Consider the following 21,546-nt stretch of genomic DNA (forward strand, 5'->3'; position numbering starts at 1 on the left):
ACAGACAGTTTATATTAGAATATGTTCATCAAAAGAATAACCATACACTGGTTAACTGTGTAGCTTTGAATCAGGGTATGGCCGACTGTAATCTTCAAAAAAGTCTCTGCATGCCTGCAGTGATTGGCAGTTTTTTCCTACTGAATTGCCTTCGGTTTTGATATGAAATATTCCAGGGTTGAAAATAATAAGGATACCCTATAAATCTTCAATTTGTTGCCAGTGACATAATGTAATGAATATATATTTAGCACTTTGCAAATTTCAGTAATTTGTCAAATGTGCATCAAAATATACATGTATGTATAAGCATTTGTACTTAATTATCATATTAAAGATAATATTGACTCGAGAACTATATATAGTCCTATGGATCATGTGAGCTAACAAAGACAACAGAAAAAATCTTCATATATATATATATAATCATTTATTGCATTATAAATACACAAATCATATGCAAACTTTGATGAGTATGATAATGAATGCATTGTTGTTTATTGATTACATGAATATTGTACATGTACATGTAGTTTATATAATTAGTTTATCAGTTTATTAAATAACTCTATTTCTTAATTTGCATTTTTTTTATAAAACAAAGTGCCAGGAAACTACATAAAGATGTTCCCTAGCTGTGATATCTTCTAATTGGTGTGAAATGAAAATAGAGAAATTTAAAAATTGATAAATTACATGCAATAAAAGTTTCATTGAAACTATATCAAGTCAATAAAAACAATATTAAATACATAAATATAAAGCTTAAGCACCATAAAGCTGCACAGTATCTTGATAGCCAAATCCACAGCATGTAACTATCATATAACCCACTAATTGTAATAATGAGCTGATTAATTTGGAAATTACATGTAAAATGAAAGTACAAATCTAGAGAACAGATAAAAATAACCTGATTTAACTAACCACTCTAAAAGATCTTATATATATCCAAAATCCTTAAAAAATTACATCCAGTCTCTCCAGAATTACAAAAGGACATGTGACATATAACCAATTTGAATTTTTTCCCTTGATCTCAAAATCAACAAATTTTATGTACCAGGTAACTGTGTCTTCATTCTGTACTTTAAATATTATTCAAATCATATATGTATACATATAATTATCACATGTACGAGAAAAGTCTCCTGTAATCAAACAGTTACCTATTCAATCCACATTAAATCAATCAAACCCCTGTACTCTGTAGTACCGACTGGGGGGTACATGTACTTGCCAAACATCCTCATGATCAATCATATATATATGACAAGGCTTTTTTTGAGGGTTTTTTTCCCACTACAAATGTGGACCATGACTTTAAATTTGGGAAAATATGATATAAAAATCCAAGATTTGGGAAAATAATTTATAGTGATTAGTTGAGAAAATGAAGACACAAATCAGTAAGAGTGTATTAATATATCCAGTATAATTTCTTTTGAAATAGAAAAATATAATTTCATGTCAAAATTGCTCTGCATGCGAAGAAGTTTATCATATAATGTCCTTCAGACTGACTATGTCTGTCAGTGTTAACATTTCCAAGAAGCCTCTATTTCAAAGCGTTAATTTTAGAACTGTGCTAAATTTACATAGGCTTTTTTTCCATAATTTCAATGTTCAAAACTGATCAACATAAGTAGAACTTGGCCATCATTTTGATATGTAAGGCCTTTTAATATTTCCATTGTAGTTTAAATTTATGTTCTTTTTTAAGTAAATACAAAAATATTCAAGCCTTAATTAACTATCTTAGTTCATACAAAATTTTTGGATGATTTAATTTCAATTTTGGGATATTTAAGGCTTGAATTTGGAAAAAAAAATTATTTGATGTCATTGGAAATGGGTTCGAATTTCAGTCCCAAATCTTGCAAATGGCAAATATACATTTATGTACATGGCCAAAACTATATTACATATATACATTGCATTGTCAATGGCCGAGATTTGATACATATCATGATCATCGGATATCAAAAACAGCATTAATACTTGCGCAGTGATCATGAATATCAAATAATGTTCTGTATATTTCCCATCTACTCTAATGGTCAGCCAAAGGCATTAAGGTATATATATATACATCAACGTTAATTGTTAAAATCATGGTCACTTATCCTCGAAACGAAAAACAAATATTTTTCCCGAAGAGATACAATATTGGGACTATTGGAGGCTTCCCTCCTTACTCGTTCAACAAAGTCCTCCACTAAGTCTAAACCGGTTGTCTCAATCACAACACGATCACCATCGTCAATTTGGTTAGAACTACTTGGCTCAACATCTTGAAGGCTTAAACCAAAGGAATTCAATTTCTCTGCAATGCTGTCTCTAATCACACTCCCTGAATAAATTTCCCTCACAGGAGTATGATCCAAAGATCTTTCATCTGTCATACCTTCAAACCAAATCTGGTTTGGAGAGCGATTTCTCTCTGTCCTCAGTCTATGATTGTTCCACGCCGTCCTCATACGATCTAGTGCAGAATTGATTTCGGGCAAGTAAACAAGATGGATGGCCGTGATATGAATCGGATTGTCAGGGTCAAGTACCTTCTCATCTTCTAATTCGTAAAAGGTCCTATAAAAATGTTCAATTACATCCTTGTGGACATCTCTCCAAAGCCGTTCAACACGTTGATTATGCTGAGAACGTCCAGTGAGACAGCCATTCTCTCCCTCCCTCATTAAGTTCATGAAGAGCGCTACCTGGACATTCTCTCCTCCCTTATCTGCCCTGATGCGTGATGGAAGTCCATATTCTAATACTCCATCACCCACAAGTCTCAAAACAGTAGCTGACTTGTTATTTGTTCCAGCCCTGAGATAGATGATCAGTCTTGAAAATCCATCAATACACCCATGTGTAGCGATTCCCCATCTACAAATTAAAAAGATGACTTTATTTTATTAAAATGTTTCAATTCTGTCAATAAATTTTCCCTACAATTATGCTTTCTTTCTTCATATGTTCATTTTCTTCTTTGCTAACAGACATAAGCATAAAAAAAATTTCCAAAACAGCTTGAGGTCCAGTGTTTTTCCTGCCTATATATTTGGGGCCGGAATTCGGCCCCATTCCCAATTGTATTTCTTGTTATTTTTTCCCAAATCTATGCCTAAATTTCCCAAATCAGTGAGTTGAAGCGTATTTTGTGTGACGAAACCAAAAAAATCTGGAAATCCCAAGTCTGAACATTGTATTTTAGCATACATTCTTATACTTGTTTCTTAGAGAAGGATAATTGTTTATTTCTACCTTTTCCAAAATTTCCATAAACACAGTTAAAAATTTTCCCAATTTCCTACTTTTATCGCACAAAAATTCCCAATTTTCACCAGGTGGCAATTTCCCAAAATACCCAGGGAAAAACACTGAGGTCAACTTTAACAAACAAAGCAAATTAAGAAAAAATCGATTTAAGACCAAAATTCCTTTCAATAGGATATTCCATATTACAGAGTTAGCTCCCTTGAGGGTACATATCCATTGTGATGTCTTTTATTTTGTGGGCAAAATTCACGGTATTTTCTATGAAAAGTACAACGTTACAATGGCAAACAATGTCAATCAATACCTACTCACAAGGGTAGATAATTCTGTTATAGGCAAATGCAGAATATATATAATAAATTATGTTTTAAAAAAAATTCTGAAAAGGGACAATGCAATGAGACTTATTCTGTGACTACAAAATCATATAGCAAAATATAGAATAATAATAATGTTCAACACATTCCTTATGAAAAATAAAACATAAAAAATATTAACCCATCCCATAATCATTAATTATGATAGTGTTAAATATTTTCTACTCTTGGAAATCTAAATTGTATGCTAAATAAAGCAGGAACAATTTGTTTGGTATACCCATACCTGAGCCAGTGTCACTTAAGTTGAACTACTGGACTAGCTGATTAAATTGTTTTTCAGACAATATCATGCACCTAACAAGGTAAACATGTTTTAAAACAAGTGTTTTGAAAAGTTCTAGAGAAAAGTTTTGTAACTTTTTCAATTTTTTTTTTTCCGTATACATTCTTAGAATACAGCAGTAAGCTTAGATATAATTTGTTCATCCACAATTAGAATCCTTCTCATGCATTCTATATATATATATAGAGTCTTATTCTGTTTTTTATCACACACACACACACACACACACACACACCCACACACACAACTCCTCACGCACATCTAGAGAAAAGTTGGTTTGAATTATTAATTACTCCACTGGCATGCACATGACACCACTATGTAATGGCAAACAGTACATGAGTTTTAACATTATGATAATAAACACATGTTGAGTGATCTGTCAAACAAGAGTTATTTTTGAATAGCAATTGTGAGCAACAAGTTTTTTGATGTATGAGCTCACCTAACAAGACGCATGTGTCCATCTATATGCCAAAGGCTGTTGGGGACAGGCACACGGTAAACTCGACGACGTATAGACTGACTCCACCTCTGGGCTGCAGCTGGGGGATCAACTGCTGTCAGGGTTTCTCTCACTCTTCTTCTTTGCACTTGGATCCCTTCTGCCATCAAGAATCCATGCATCATCTAGGTATTTAAAAAATGTATTTACCAATAGTGTCCAAATGTTTATGATAATCGGTGTCTAAGTCACATACAATTTTTACTATTGCAGTCTACAAATGAAATAGTATTGTTCACTATTGCATTCTGATTTCTGTGAATGGGACATATATATTCAGAGCTTGAAAGGATAATCAGATCACAATTCTGTTTATGCCTTTATCTTATTACCATTATTGCTATACCAGGGCTTTTTCCAAGCATGATTTGGGGCCGAAAATCGGCCCCATTCCCCATGGCAAAACCTCTAATTTTTTCCCAATTCAACCCGTAAATTTCCCAAAACCAAAGTTTCTTGAAAACTATCCAAAAACATTGCATGAACTTAGTTGGTTAAGGCTTTAAATATTTGTGAATTAGCTTCAGAAAAGTATATATCTTTATTGTTATGCTTTATTTCATATTTCATAATTTTCCCAAATCTTGGTTTTGTCGCACGTTTACCAAATTCAAAGACACAGGCCCCATTCCAAAAGCAGTGAGAAAAAGCCTTGTATACAATAACTGGCAGGTTACACATTTAATATGTCAAAAATGCTTCTGAAAGTAATGGAATTCCTACATAGTCAAACATATATATATATATATATATATATATGTAAAATTGTTATGGAATCTAGGTTGGTAGTTGAGTCAGCTGTAACCTAATTTTCTGGTAAAGTGATTTTTTAGGTACATTTGGGGACTAGTACAGGCCCCTTCTCCGATAATTTTTGTTATATTTTCCCAATCTAATGTAAAAATCTTCTCAAATTATCTTCAAAGTCTAAAATATACATGTTTTAAAAAAGATGCAATTTAGTGTTTTCCAAATTGAAAAGGTATATATAGGCCCTGATATTATTGAGTAAGTAAATCACTGGGTAAAGTGGTTACAGTTCGGTCAATCTGATTAAAACACAGATCCTATATTATTATCACGAAGTTTGATAGAGGATCTGAGAAAATCCTATTAGGGTTCATGTCACGGTGACCTTTGGAAATGGCCAATCAAATTGTTACCTGCAAATTCTTGACAGTGAATCTCAGAGGGAAGAAATAGTTTGAAAAAAATGTCACAGTTATTTTCGTGTACGTAGTCATCACGCCCCAAAGCTAATTGAATTTGTATACTTTGAAGAAACATAGTTTTATTTCATTTGATGTAGCATGATGTAGAAAATGCATGTGATTTTTAAGTATACATCCCTTATGGGATGTTGTCAGATCCTCTATTTAACAGAGGTTATATTTATAAGGATCTGTAGTTTAATCAGATGGCAGTTTGGCAAATCTGATCTGGTTAAACAGCTGGCATTTCTGTTATTGTTTCAGAACTAATGATAATGTTTAGTTTTGAAAAATTATTTTTTGAATTAAAACACATAGGTAATAACAATGAACAAAAAAAACAAAGATTTTAACTTAGCAGTTGCAAGTTATATATATATGTATTTAGCAAACTGACTCAAATCCCTGTAACCCATTTTTTTACTACTTTTAAGAAAGAACAGATAAGCTAGTAGGTGAAGAGAATGATAGACATATGCATGTCATAATTCAATGACAATTACCTCATTTCCAGAATTTGGATGAGAATTATGAAGAGTCTCAACTGTGTTGTATAAGTCAGCATCACTAATATCTGAATACTTCAAATCTCGTACTGACAGGCCATGGGACTTGAGTAGCTTATATATAAGTACCGGACTGCAATTCAGTTGATGTGCAATTGCCTTAGCAGTGAAGCCATGTTGAAGCTGCGTTTTCACAAACTGGAGGTCAATCTCTTTTGAAGGACGGCCACGTGCTCTATGTGATCCTATATCAATAGAAAAAATAAAAAGTGGTAAACTGAGTTACAAGTTAAACAAGATCTACCTAGTATTTATAGGTTAATGTATTATTAATTGTAAGGTTAAATGAAAACATAACCATATTCAGAACCTCACAGAACATAACCTAGCTAGTTCAGAAGTATTTATTTTATCAGGTTGGGGACACTCCTATATATGCGGGATAGTCCTGCATTTGAGTAATATTATAATATAAGTATATATAGCAGTCCTGTATTTTTGAGGGATCATTTATATAATAATTTTAAGTAGTATAAAATTATGCGAGAGTGTCCACAACGTTAACCTGTTTAAATAAGTGAGATGGTGCGTAACGAAAAATATGACACTTCAGACATATTCAATTCTTTTTTAATGTATTTTCATACTTTGACTGAAAATTATTGTAGCAAACACAAATATTTTCATTTATACTAGCTGTAAAGGATTTATATGTATGAAGGATTCGTCACTCTCTCTTTACAGAATAAAAACTGTTTTTCTCAACAAATATACTTGTCTTATGGAGTCAAAAGAAATATGAATGTAAAGACAAAGCTTACTAATTTCATGATGTCTAGTCCTTGTTTTAAGGACAGAAGATTTTGAGGAAATGTAAATTTTCATTTAAAAAAAATGACAGCTCATGAAATGACGACCCGCTTCAGAAAGTAAGACGTTACAGTAAACCACCAATTTGCGTATTATACGCAAACTACAGTATTATACCCCAATTGGAGTATGGATTTGTTACTGTTATGGATTTTTTTCGAGGACAACTGTAAAAATGACAATGATTGTGAAAAAATGTTTTAATGGAAAATATAGGCCAAAGGGACACAGTTCTTACTATAATATTGTTGATATACCTATACACTGCACATCATCATGCAAAAATAATTGATTGTATATAAAACAAAACTTAATACGGATATTTAAATATTTTTAGCAGGTGACAAAAAATGTAAAATTTGAGCCTTGTTCCCCCTTAAAACCTTTTAAAAAGCGGCTTTAATTTGTAGATAGCCCATATTTATCCCATATATTTATCTTGGTTGGAATTATTATCAAATCTTTTCTGAGCACCAGCTAAGATAAGGGCTAATACCGCTTTTAGCCGCTTTAAAGATGCTCCACCGCCGACAGAGCATAAATGATATTCATCATTTGAACAATAATTGGTGTTTAATCGTGTATATATATATGTCTAATTAACACAAAAAAAAATAATATAAAATAACTAATTTTGCCTTTGGTGCATGCGCAATCAGTACTTCATTCTATATAGGATATAGTGACACGGAATATTTTCAGGATGCAATTAATTATTTTTCATATTTTTTTTAACTTCAAGTAAAATAAGAAGCTCAAACTTTTCAATGGTGTAAAGTAAGTAACTTTTTTAACTGAAGAAAAATACTAAATCGTCTGCTACTGTTTTTGATAGTGAAAAAATACCATTTGTCAGCGGTGGAACATCTTTAATTTATTTTTTTTCCAAATTTTTTGTTTTTGTTTTGAGTTGGTCTAGGACGCATGCGCAGCGCCAGTTTTGAAAATCCTATCAAAAAGTAAAACGTGAAAAACGTTTGATACGGTGGTTCTAGCAGTCGTTGGGTGATATGATGATCATATTTGAGTAAAAACAATATCATTCTAATAAAGAACTTACTCGTTTCTTCAAGTTTGTACTTCTTCAACGGCGGAACCTTGTTCGGCAGATGTGGAATGATCGCGATCGACGAGAGCTAACAAATCATCCAGGGCAGCGTGGACATCGACAAACTGTAAAGCATCTGTGGAGGAAACACGGTCTAAGTTTTCCTTGGAGTGTCTAATAATGTCTCTAAGGTGATGCCTGTTGGGATTACCTTGAAGTAGTTGATTTGATACCGTTCGAATATTTCTCTGAATTGCTGATAGCACGTCGTCGGCCATTTTCTTTTTCGCAATATGGCTGTACAAGCTTGTCGGGAACACAGATGGACTAGCCTAACCCATTATAAATATAAGGGGATGGCAGGTGGAATATTGGAAATACGATATACTTATCTACAACCGGATTTTTTTAGCTGAAGTTGAATAAGGTTAATTGCATTATCACTTTTTTCAGCTTAAGTCAAAAAGATTTCAACTTAAGTCAAAAAGATTTTTTTTGACTTAAGTGAAAAAAAGTGATAATGTAAAAAACCATTTTTTGACTTAAGTTGAAATCTTTTTAACTTAAGTTGAAATCTTTTCAACTTAAGCTAAATAACTTTTTAACTTAAGCTATTATGTATTAAATATCAAAACGGCTTGCCATAACTGGGGGTGCTAGTGAGTTAGGGGTAATATGACTGAAGGCAGGCATTAAAATCATGCACGACACAGTATTTATGAGCTAGCGGAGAGAATTGGTACTAAGGCATGTAATCCAGTCTACCACCCCATATGAATGAAAAAATCGCGGCCGCAAACTGAAGCTGTCAGTGTGTAGGATTGAATTTTGAAGATTGTGGTTTTTCCTTGTATTTTCGTGTATGTGTTACCTTAGAAGTGCTTCGGGCACGAAGGGCTGCGCCCTTATTAAATCGTCTATTCAGATCTAATACTCGACCTTTCTCTTTAATTCATAGAATATTGTCGGATAGCATGTTTACACTATTTGATTCTCTACATCATCATCCTTAACAGTGGGGAAGGAGAAATAGGTTCCCATGTACCTCTCTGGCAGTTTTTTGGAACATGGTTTTTATCATTTTATGCTTGTTGCCATTGACAACTAATGTCACGTAGGGTCTATGTATATACCCGACCTTCTATGTTTTCCGGCCGACTGCAAGTTACACTACATGGTACTATATAGAGTATTTTTTACCGTTTTTTGTCTAGATCTTTAAAACGTCTAAAATGGTTATAGGGCACTCTGGTGGGTCCAAGATTATATAATCTGTAACTAATTCTCAGATCCCTGTGGTCCTGAGGTGATTCTATGTAATCTATTACGTATTCAAATATTTTCAACCCTGGAACCATCTGAGAATTAATTACAGTTTATATCATTCATGGACCCACCAGATGCCCATAGACTGTTTTAAGGGGTCTAGATAAAAAAAAATCGGTAAAAATCATACATTACATTTACTATACACGTAAAGGGCAGAAAGCTCCCCGACACAAAACTTCTACCCAACCTAGCTTTAGCGGCTAAAAATCCCATTTCTATCACGTCTTCACAAAAACGGCTACTACCGTTGGAAATAGCTGCAATATTGTAGCTCAAAAGACTTTTAGACAGAAAATGGTGTCGTCTTTAGAGCTACAATTGGTGCCTATTACTGCTAATGGAGCAAAGTAATGATTATACATTACAAACCATTATAAAACGTTTCTTTTGCATTTTATCGTACTTTTTTGATATCGCTTACCTACTACCTAGTAGGGAATAGGACTGAGCTATATAAAATATCAAATTCTCATCGATCATTAATTTTTTTTACATAATACATATGAAAGTCATTCTGAAGGGAATTTATACGGCAATTCCACAAGTTGTGAATTTGACGTCTTGTGAGCGATACGGTATATATTAAGAATGGTAGTTATGTTTGTTTTAGACAAAAATAATATGTAAATGCATGTATACGCTTAAAATAATTGGAAACCTACAAAAAAGTATAGAAAACTGTGCCCGAGTGATTTTCGGAGGCAGTGCTCCACTACGAGACATAGGAACCTATTCGTACCCGGCCGAAAGGTATAGTAGGCCGGGTACGTATATTCGTTCTACCGTTGGAAAAAGCGAAATCATCCTCACACAACCGTCTATCATCGGTACACCGGATATAGCTATACTCGAAGCGACAGCACAAAACACCGATAATCAAATCAATGTTTTCAGCTATATAAAATTAATATTGCTTGTCTTTTCCTGGTTTAGGTGTTTCACAAACTATTCTAGATTCGTTAAAGGTATAAACTTTGTAAATTGAAGGAGTCATTATAAAATTATTTGACAATATGTATGGTGTTCATGGCGTGTACTTTCGGCGAGATGATGAAATCTGAAAATAATTTCATTTTATTGCAAATCTTCGGCTTGGATGACCTTTATTGTACATTAGCAATATGTATAATTGCTATAATATTGTAATTAGACCGATATAACAACATGATTTGTACTATAAATGCCGTTTTCAATACGTAATTTAGTCGTCTTGTGTACGGAGTATAGCCATTTCAAAATAACAAGTGTACGGAGTATAGCAGGGAAGGTTTACGGAGTATAGCAAGTTTAAAACATTTTAAAACGTGTTCGTTTTTGGGAATTTACTATCTTTAAAAAAATAATCATAGTTGGATTTACAATCACAAATAAAGCATTGATTTGTTGATTTAATTAAGGTTCTTTGTAATTTTTTTTCAGTATTACAAAATATAGTAATGTCATTACATAACATAACTTTTCGGCCCATTGGGCCTCTTGAAATTCTCAAAATCCAGCATTTTGCTTATCTAAATGATTTTTCATACCCATCACAACAATTACAAAATGATTGTAGAAATTAATGCCAATTGTGACGGATAGCAGTATGGCAACACTTGCACCAAAACCTTAACCTGGGATTTCGAACGCCGACGCCAAAGTGATTCCATAAATCCCCTCTCTTCTAGAGCTAAAAATGGAAACTATTAATGACATGATAATGGTAATAGTCTTTGGACAGTATTTCGAAACAATATAAGACATTTACAGACTTTTAATTATCCCCCTTTTTACCGAAACAGGGGATATCGCATGCAATATTAATTTATCCGTCCATTTGTCTGGTACATTTTCTTAAATTCGCTCTCCATGATTACCTGTTTTGCTCGTGCGGTTTATTCAACATTTATCTGACTTATAATAAGGCACAACAGTGTCATGTATTCCAATAACACCATGGGGAATTTTAAGTTCCCTTCCGTATAAGAATACATACAAAATATCAATACACGAACATACCGCAGTCTCCCAAAACACGCACCTCGCACTTCACCCACGATACGCACTGCATACACGGGAGACTCTTTCACGGGAAATTCTTTAAATCGCTACTAGTCCTAGAGTTCTGCATGGATTGTAACCAAAATTAGCCACAAACATCCTTGGGGGAAGGGGAACAGAACTTGTATAAATTTTGGCTCTGATCCCCCGGGGGCAGGAGGGGCGGGGCCCAATAGGGGAAATAGAGGTAAATCCTTTAAATCGCTACTAGTCATAGAGTTCTGAATGGAATGTAACCAAATTTGGCCACAAACATCCTTTTTGGAAGCGGAACAGAACTTGTATAAATTTTGGCTCTGACCCCCCCGGGGGCAGGAGGGGCGGGGCCCAATAGGGGAAATAGAGGTAAATCCTTTCAATCGCTACTAGTCATAGAGTTCTACATGGATTGTAACCAAATTTGGACACAGACATTCTTGGGGGAAGGGGAACAGAACTTGTATAAATTTTGGCTCTGGCCCCCGGGGGCTGGAGGGTGGGGCCCAATAGGGGAAATAGAGGTAAATCCTTTAAATCGCTACTAGTCAAAGAGTTCTGCATGGAACGTAACAAAATTTGGCCAGAAATATCCTTGAGAGAATAAGAACTGAGTTTGTATAAATTTTGGCACTGGTCCCGGGGGGCAGAAGGGGCGGGGCCCAATAGGGGAATTATAGGTAAATCCTATAAATATGTACTTGTCCTAGAGTTCTGCATGGATTGTAACCAAATTTGGCCATAAACATCCTTGGGGGTAGGAGAACAGAACTTGTATAAATTTTGGCTCTGACCCTTCGGGGACAGGGGGGGGGGGGGCAATAGGGGAAATAGAGGTAAATTCTATTAATCGCTACTTGTCCTAGAGTTCTTCATGGATTGTAACCAAATTTGGCCACAAACATCCTTGGGGGAAGGGGAACAGAACTTGTATAAATTTTGGCTCTGATCCCCCGGGGGCAGGAGGGGCGGGACCAATAGGGGAAATAGAGGCAAATTCTATAAATCGCTACTTGTCCTAGAGTTCTGAACGTATTTAAACCAAATTTGGCCACAAACATCCTTGGGGGAAGGGAAACAGAACTTGTATAAATTTTGGCTCTGATCCCCCGGGGGCAGGAGGGGCGGGGCCCAATAGGGGAAATAGAGGTAAATTCTTTAAATCGCTACTAGTCATAGAGTTCTGCACGTATTGTAACCAAATTTGGCCACAAACACCCTGGGTGGAAGGGGAACAGAACTTGTATAAATTTTTGCTCTGACACCCTGGGGGCAGGAGAGGTGGGGCCCAATAAAGGAAATAGAGGTAAATCCTTTAAATCGCTACTAGTCATAGAGTGCTGCATGGAATGTAACCAAATTTGGCCACAAACATCCTTGGGGGAAGGGGAACAGAACTTGTATAAATTTTGGCTCTGGTCCTTCGTCTGTCCGTCAACATTTCATTTAAATCGCTACTTGTCATAAAGTACTGCATGGATTGCAACAAAATTTGGCCAGAAACTTCCTAGAGGAAGGGGGATCAGATTTTGCATAAATGGTGACCCTGAGCCCCCTGGGGCAGGACGGGTAGGGCCCAATAGGGGAAATAGAGGTAAATCCTATAAATCGCTACTTGTCCTAGAGTTTTTCTTGGATTGTGACCAAATTTGGCCATAAACATCCTTGGGGGAAGGAGAACAGAACTTTGTCTCTGACACCCTGGGGGCAGGAGAGGTGGGGCCCAATAGGGGACTTAGAGGTTAATATTAAAATTCCTTCAGAAAAGAAACAATGAACCTGTATTCAGAACATTACTTGGCATTACAAACCAGGTGAGCGATACAGGCCCTCTGGGCCTCTTGTTACGATCGGCAGACGTAACTCTGTATGCCTCATGGGGTTTTTAAATACACTCCTAAATAGTTAGATGCAGTAGGATAAAAAAAATACATTAACTTATACACCAATAATAGAAAATGCACTGTCGGTTTTGAATGTCAGGTTCTGGACAAACCAGGTAAAAAAAACTTGTTTTCATGCATTCAAAAATCATATTAAAACATTTTAATTTGGAAAAAACTATACTTATCAGACCATGGTATAATGTTTAAACTTTATATTTATGCACAAATACAATAAAAAGTAGTTAGCTAAGGGAAACTAAGACTATAACTCGATGGTCCCTCTGCCGTCAGCAAAGAGAATGAAGGAGATTTGCTCGTTTGTCTGTGTTGAAACGACAAATGTTCATGATAACGTTACGTTAAAACAGGGGGAACGCAATACTATCGTCAGAAACAAAAATGTACAGCATCACATGACTGGTTCCTTCACACCTCTTTTAATAAGAAACGTATACAATTACACTGCACTATCATTACCGAAAATATATCCACTGTAACACATACATGTACTGGGGAATTACAAGATTGCATAAGTAATTACGTTATACCAAATTCTATCGTTTCACTTCTGCATACTATAGTGTATAACATGTTAATTTATCGTAATTTAGATCAAGAAACTATTGGTGATTGTAATATTTAAAAAATGTTTTTTATATTTACATATAGATAAAACATAGATCCTTGTCTAATCTGTTTTTTAATTTCATTTTCTGTTACGGGTTTTTGCCGATACGGAGATGACCCTGGCCTCCAGTATATCAAACGGTATGTCGGCGTTAATCAGTGAGTTTTCGAGAAAGTATACTGATGCTGTCTGTGCCTTAAACAGGACCATTCATATCTGTTCATTATGTCTAAGTCTGAGTGTTAGGGCCAGAGTTATGACTCGGGCTAGAGGTGCCATTATTACACACATGATGTTAGAACTGGACTCGTGCTCAAATATGATGCAAACGCAAACCGAAATAGTATCAATTGAATGAAACGTAATTAAGTTGATTAAATCATTGTTGACTATCACGCTAAATAGAATCTCATCTCACCACATAATAATCAATTTTAGCTAGTAGTTACACATACACCCCACAGCTTTAAGCCTGTACACTGATGTTTCGCTCTGATAAATACTGTACGAATAGTGTGCTGAAAGACATCATTTGAGAAAGAAACCCAGGTTAGCCGACATTTTGTTAATTGAAAGTGACTATATATATGTATTATCCTTTTAAGTAGATGAGATTTTTGTGTGAACTGGGTGTTTTTAGTTAAAGTAACCATATAGATTGTTCATTTCAAAATATGTACGAAAAATGTGTGAGTAATCTAAATATTTTTGAGCCACGGTACTCTCAACCATATATTAAATTTTCTAATCAGTGATTTTTATTCCAGTATAGAGAGAAAGATCGCTCATTTTAAAAATTCACTCTACATGGTTTTACATTGTAATCTAATTCGACATGGTTTTCTGAAAACGACGAGATCCGAAGGTATTAGAGTCCTGCCGATACTTGTGCTGTATAATTAAAAACAATGACTGAATCATTCCCTGAGTCATGCTGTATTTTTGAGCTGTCGCTTCGAGTCCTGGTGTACCGATGATAGACGGTGACCTATACAAAGCTATAAGTGCTGTCGCCGTTTAAAAATAACACGCAAACTTCTCAGATTCTCAGATCCCTGTGGTATAACGATCGGTTTGTTTGATATGTTGTGCCAGCAGTCCTCGTGCTTTAGTAGTGTCTATGTCAAATGTGTTCACGTGATATTGTGTACCTGTTCGTGCACCTGTACGTTCTGTATATGTTCGCATTCACACACTGGACAGGGACGGGCTGGACATCGTTTTTCATTGCTATATACACATGCATTTACCACACTTAGACAGACTAAAGTGGTGGACACGTTCATCTTTCAAAACGTAAGTTATTCTAGTCGTGATGTTATTTATTAATACACATTGAGAATATTTCCTGAGTGTAGAACGACAAGAGGTCACGCGTGGAAAGCGCCACTCCTCTCGATACTCTAGGGAGGGTCCCGTTCACTTTCGATAATAATGAGTTTTACGTAAGTGATCGGGTATTAGACCCAGTGGTTGTCTCGTGTGGATGCTGGACGAAAAGCGCGTGGAGAGAAGCTCGTTTTTTTTTTTTTTTTAATAGCGATTTGTGGCGTTTCGCTCAGGTCGTCCGTCCCATTACAACAATCGAACTTCTTCCATAATCGATCTACACCCTCGAGAATTCACATGAAATTTGACAATGTGATAGCAATTCCTTCTCATCAAATTAAAATTTGAGAAGAAACCGGTTAGAATAAAGAATAATGAATAGGACTAGTGACACATTCAAAAAATGTATTTGATTTTGTGACTAATGATGGCATTGAGTGGAACTGAGTTACCATTTTCATAATTAAATGACAATATATTAACTTAGATTATTTAGTAAACTCTCATTCTTATCTAAAAATTGATTTCTCATAATAATCCTCCGCATGGCCAAATTTATTAGCATAACTTTTGTGAAACTAAGGAATCATAAAGAATAATCTAACTTAGGAAAAGATTTATAGATTTGGCCATGAACAGAGATGAAAAGAATAAATACTGTTTGAATTGATCAATCGTATGACGAAAACTATCTCTTACACTAGCGTAGACGATCGTGCAATGGCCGTGTTGGGTGTTGTTTCTTACACTATGTATTTGGTGTCTGTGTGATTAAATATCTATGTTATGTGTAATGTTATATTGTTAAGTTATTGTTGTCACTGTATATATTCTCTATGCACTTTTTTCTGTATGAAACATATAAGGGATCAGGGAATTTAAAGGATTTGATTCATTTATCGTGATTACTGACATGTAATATTAGATTCAAATGTTGACTGGAGTTGTCCACTCCCCCCCCCCCCTCTCCCCCCACCACACCATATTCTACTCCCCCCCCTCCCCTGTACTCAGCTCCTCCCCCCCGAGAGACTTTGATCTTGGGGTCTGTTGTTCAAAAGTTGATCTATTTGGGGGGGGGGGGGGGGGCTGATACCATATAAGCATGGGATATCCATCTTTAATGCAAAGGCTAGCTTTCTGTGATAGTGTATTGTGTTGGAGGATTTAAAAATTGTCTAGATAATGATGGGCTGCTCCCCTGGGAGCCAGAGGGGCGGGGTCAAAATGGAGTCAATTGTTTGGCTTTTACAGTATTTAAATTCTTCTTCTCTGTAAACTTATAATGGGGTCGCACTCATAATGCAATGGAATTTGGCATCTCTTTTAATAGTGCTATTTGGGGATGTTTAAAATAGTAAAAAGATGGGAGTTGTGTCTTCCCGTCATATAAACGATCTTCTTCTCCGTAACTAAGAATGAGCTAATGTGAAATAGAGACTCATCCATGGCAATGGTATGTGCATTCATTGTAGAAGTGGGGCTTCAAAATTGTACAAATGAACGAGGCTGAACCCATTTGGGAGATCGATCTGTGAAGTTGCCAGGGTCAAAAAGGGCGGTACTCTTTTGGTATTTCCTATAAATCGAAAATTATTCTTGAGAAAATTATGCTCGGGATAACACCTCGTAATTCATTAGTCAGCTATCCTTATACAGGTTGGATTTCAATATTGCACAATATGATAGGGATCCTGACCTCCGAGGTGGCTTTGGAGGCGGGGCCTTTAAAAGGGAGATTGTGAATTTAGGGCTACTTTTTCATATGAATATTTCTTCCTCTCTCTGACAAATCTTGTATTAGGATTAGGATATTAGTCTTAGGTAGATAGTATATCATGTTCATTATGTGGGTTATGTGGATTTAAAAACTGAAACATATTCGGGGAGTTCATATTCGCTAATATATACTTTTTTTTCTAATAGTAAGATATTTTCTCTATATTAATTGTAGAGTGAGAGTCACAGTAGTATGGATTAATATTTTCTGTGTATAGTGTTTGAAATTCATTGCAAGGTCTTAGACCTATTTTAAGACAGTTCATTGGGAATTATTTATGGGGACATTTATAGGGTCTTAAATGTATAGATGATTAAAAAAAGTTAGAAAACGTTCTAAACTAATTTCCAGATCCTCCACAGGGATCTGAGATTAGTCACAGTTTAGACCAGAGTGCCCTAAGACATATTTAGACGTTTTAAAGGTCTAAATCAGAAATCAGTAATTCTCGTATCCCTGTGTGATCCCCGTGATGTGGTGAGTTGACCACTTTTCACTAACCGGTCGTAGTATCCTACTGGCTGGATTAATATGCTGGTCACGTGGCACGAGGACTATTGTTGGTTCTGAATTTGGCGCCAGATCTCTGCCCACTTCTCAGATTTTCTCTGACGATACTGCACGCTCTTTGCTACCTATCCAAGATTCATCATGGAACTCTTCGTTGCGCTCTTCCTGGCATTGGAGGTGATCCTTCAGTGTCTAGGCAAGTTTGTGTACTGTGGTAAGGTATGTAACGTTCGTTTTTATTCCTAGTCCAGACTAAAGTTTTAAGTTATTTTCTTATTTAAAACATTTTTTATCTGTGTAAGAACAATGGGATCGGGAACAAGTTATTTCAACTTATGAAGCCTTCTCATATTCACGGCAATATATATATAATAGATGATTCTGATTTTAAAAATATTTTAATATTAATAAAGTAATAATTACACTTAAAGTGAATAGTCGGGCAAAGAAAACCAGTCTAAATGCGTTCATTGGCCTTCCAAAAATTCTCACATATTAATACGACGGTCAAGTTTAGTTTCCCAGTTCTGACCATTAAAGTAAAGAAAAGTTGAAAGCATTGAAAGCGAGGCTGCGTGGAAATGGTCTGTGCTTTTTTTCTTAATTATACATTCAAACTCGTATAGTAAAGAGATACTGTACATGTATAAATACTTTCCAACTTCTAAAGGTTGTAAAGCCTGTTAGGTATACTTACTATTACCACAGGCATTTGGCTCTATAGACATTTTGCTCTCTTTATGTAATATTGTACAGTATCATACATATATATATGGAGAAAATGTCTATAGAGCCAAACGCCTGTGCTATTACTATAACTTTAATTCCACTTAGCGAATGATTGAAATAGGTGGCTGATGTAATTTTGATGCTGAATATTGTTAGTTATATGTAATAAATAAGGAGATTGACAATATATCATAGTATACATGTAAACTTTAGATAGAGCTCTGTTAAAGGTACAATATAGGTAACTTTTCAGTTTTTAGGTCACCTGAGACGAAGGCTCAAGTGACCTATTCTAATCGCCTTTTGTCCGTCGTCGTCCGTCGTGCGTCGTATGGCGATAAACAATTTACTTTTTCGACTTCTTCTCCAAAACTACTGAACCAAATTTGTTGAAATTTTGCAGAAACTTTTCATAGCCAAAGGTCCACCAAAATTGTGAATTATATGGTCCCAGCCCCCTAGGGGCCTGAGGGGTGGGGCCAAAAGGGGTCAAATAGGCTAAAACTTCAAAAATCTTCTTCTGAAATTACAGAAATGGCAGAATCAAATACTCAAAGGTCTCAAGGCCCTCTACAAAAATTGTGAATTACATGACCCTGGGGTCTCAGGTTTCCCCTGGGGAGGGGGTTAAGTTTACTATAGTTTATGTAGTGAAAACACATTTTGGAGCATTATTTGGTCATTTATAATAGAAAATTAGTTAAATGTTGTCAGAATTATCCCTATGAAATGGCCATTGAATCCTATTAACAAATTTTCCATGACCGACTCCTAGGAGCCTTTAGCGGTGGGGCCAAAAGGGGTCAAATAGGCTTAAACTTCAAAAATCTTCTTCTGGAACTGGTAGAATCAAATACGCTTCATAGATGGAGAGGTCTTAAGGTCCTTTACGAAAATTGTGAATTATATGACCCTGGGGTTTCATGTTTCCCCCTGGGGAGGGGGGTCAAATTTACTATAGTTTATATAGGAAAAACACATTTATGAATGTTATTTGCTTATTTTTCATAGGAAATTAGCCAAACTGGGTTAGATTTTTTGCCTGTGACAGCATTTTATCGTCATATCCATATCGGTCCTGACCGACCCCAAGGGGCCTTAGGGGCGGGGCCAAAAGGGGTCAAATAGGCTAAAACTTCAAAAATCTTCTTCTGAATTCACAGATTTGATGGAACCAGATACTCTTCATAGATTGGAAGGTCATAAGGCCCTTTACAAAAATTGTGAATTGCATGGCCCTCGGATCTCGGACTTTCCCCTCTTGGGCCTTTTTTTGTAATCGCAAACATTTATATAGGAAAAATACATTTATGAACATTATTTGCTTAGTTTTAATAGGAAATGAGTCAAACTGGGTTAGAATTATTAGCCATGAAATAGCATTTTAACACCATATCCATATTGGTCTTGGCTGACCCCAGGGACCAGAGGGGCGTGCCCAAAATGGGTCAAAATGGCTTAAATTTCAAAAAAACTGCTTCTGAATTCACAGGTTTGATGGAACCAAATAATCTTCATAGATTAAAAAGTGAAATCTATAAAATCACTGACACTGACTGACTTCTAGTTTGGTTTTGTTGTTTAACGTTGGCAAAGCAAATTGGAAATTTAAGCATAAGGTTTGGTAACATAATACACTAACTATCAAAATAAAAAACAAAAAATAAAAATTCTAATACTAAGGTTCAACTTTAAAGTTTTATTCTGAATTCATAAAATACTTTTAACAGATTTGAACCAACTTTGCAATGCTCTTTCTGTAGTAGCACTCAGGTGAAGGCCTCTTTGGCCTTTTTTTTTTTTTTTTTTTTTTTTTTGTGAATCGCAAACATTTACAAGAAAATTGCCACGTTCTCTAGATCCCTGCATAAAATGTTGACTAAAACTGGGTAATACGTTACTGACACCAAATGTGAAGTCATGAAAAAAAATATGAAATAATTAATGTGGCCCACAATAAAATTCACGGAAACTCCGGAAAACATTTTCTTGGCCCGATCGATATACTTAGTTAGCTACAAGTGTATAGGCTAAAGGCACATACCACAGGAGTTTGACGTTCTGTCAATAATATATAGTATAAAAAAATATAAAAAAAATACCCTATATACTATATAAAATAGGATAGAAGGTGTTTTTTTATATATATTTATACTATACATAAGTCATTATATAAAATAGTATATTGAGGTATTTCTTATATTTATACTATACATAAGTCATTATATAAATAGTATATATAGAGGTATTTTTTTTATATATATTTCAACTATCTATTATTGACAGAACGTCAAACTCCAGTGAACATACGAAACGCTTCCGTAATTGTCGTGACCCGATCAACTTCGCACGGGAAAAACAAACATTTTAGATGTGCAAGTCTAAACACAGGGACCTAACACAAATTTATAGTCAATAGTATATACATGTTTTATGGTATCAATTATTTCTTTTTAAAGTTATAGGTGCCGTATTTTTCATACTCACGAATCAAGATGAGCTTTTAATTTGTTATTCATCACCAAAAGTAACCATCATTTTGAGAATTACACTACTTTCTATCCATAGGTTTTTATTTTACAAGCACATATAAGAGCTGAAAATGATTTTTGGCAGTACTGCCAAAAATCATTATATTTGTATTTATAGTGAATTGAAATGAGTACATACAGTCAGACCATGAAGCCAAATTGTGGTCTGGTCTACAATTTCATTTCACAATTAGTAATTGTAAAATTATAATTGCAGGTATGTTTCCATCTAAACATACATAACGCTTAAAATACAACAACTTTACAGTATATGTGTTGAGGCTAATATTTATAAGGCATCTGAAGTCATTTGAATGACTTTCACAGCTTAATTCGTCAAACCTTGTGGTTTTCAATAGATTAATAAAGAAAAAATAACATATCAAATTTTTTGTCCAGTTACGGCACATATAACTTTAATGTTAGATATGCGTCACTGATATGTAGAGCCCGTTTATAAAAACAACTCGGATACAAAAATATGTCTGTTTTTCTCTACCGTAGAGTTCATACCCTTGATACTATAATACATATATAGGGGTCAAAGAAGTAATATCAACAGGATTTTCCAGATGACACGGGATCCAATCAAACGTAAGTCTGTTGGATACGTATTACTTCAAATGGTAAATATGGGACAAGGAAGTAAATCCAACCATATATATTATTGTTGGTTAGATATTTGTGCCAGGTCCCTGTGGCCCTATCTACGAAACTCTTCGG

The 21,546-nt window shown here is 35.1% G+C and overlaps 1 protein-coding gene across 1 annotated transcript; it reads right to left on the reverse strand.

Moving 5' to 3' along the window:
* Positions 1–461: 461 nt before the first annotated feature.
* Positions 462–8,401, reverse strand: LOC138334482 (uncharacterized). The gene is made up of 5 exons (XM_069283138.1): positions 8,118–8,401; positions 7,180–7,204; positions 6,165–6,412; positions 4,391–4,575; positions 462–2,889 (listed from the first exon to the last, which is right to left on the reverse strand). The coding sequence occupies exons 1-5, from the start codon at positions 8,361–8,363 to the stop codon at positions 2,100–2,102; spliced, it is 1,494 nt and encodes a 497-aa protein (XP_069139239.1). The 5' UTR covers positions 8,364–8,401; the 3' UTR covers positions 462–2,099.
* Positions 8,402–21,546: the final 13,145 nt, after the last annotated feature.

The sequence above is a fragment of the Argopecten irradians genome, chromosome 11, assembly GCF_041381155.1.
Source record: "Argopecten irradians isolate NY chromosome 11, Ai_NY, whole genome shotgun sequence".
NCBI classification, from domain to species: Eukaryota; Metazoa; Mollusca; class Bivalvia; order Pectinida; family Pectinidae; genus Argopecten; species Argopecten irradians.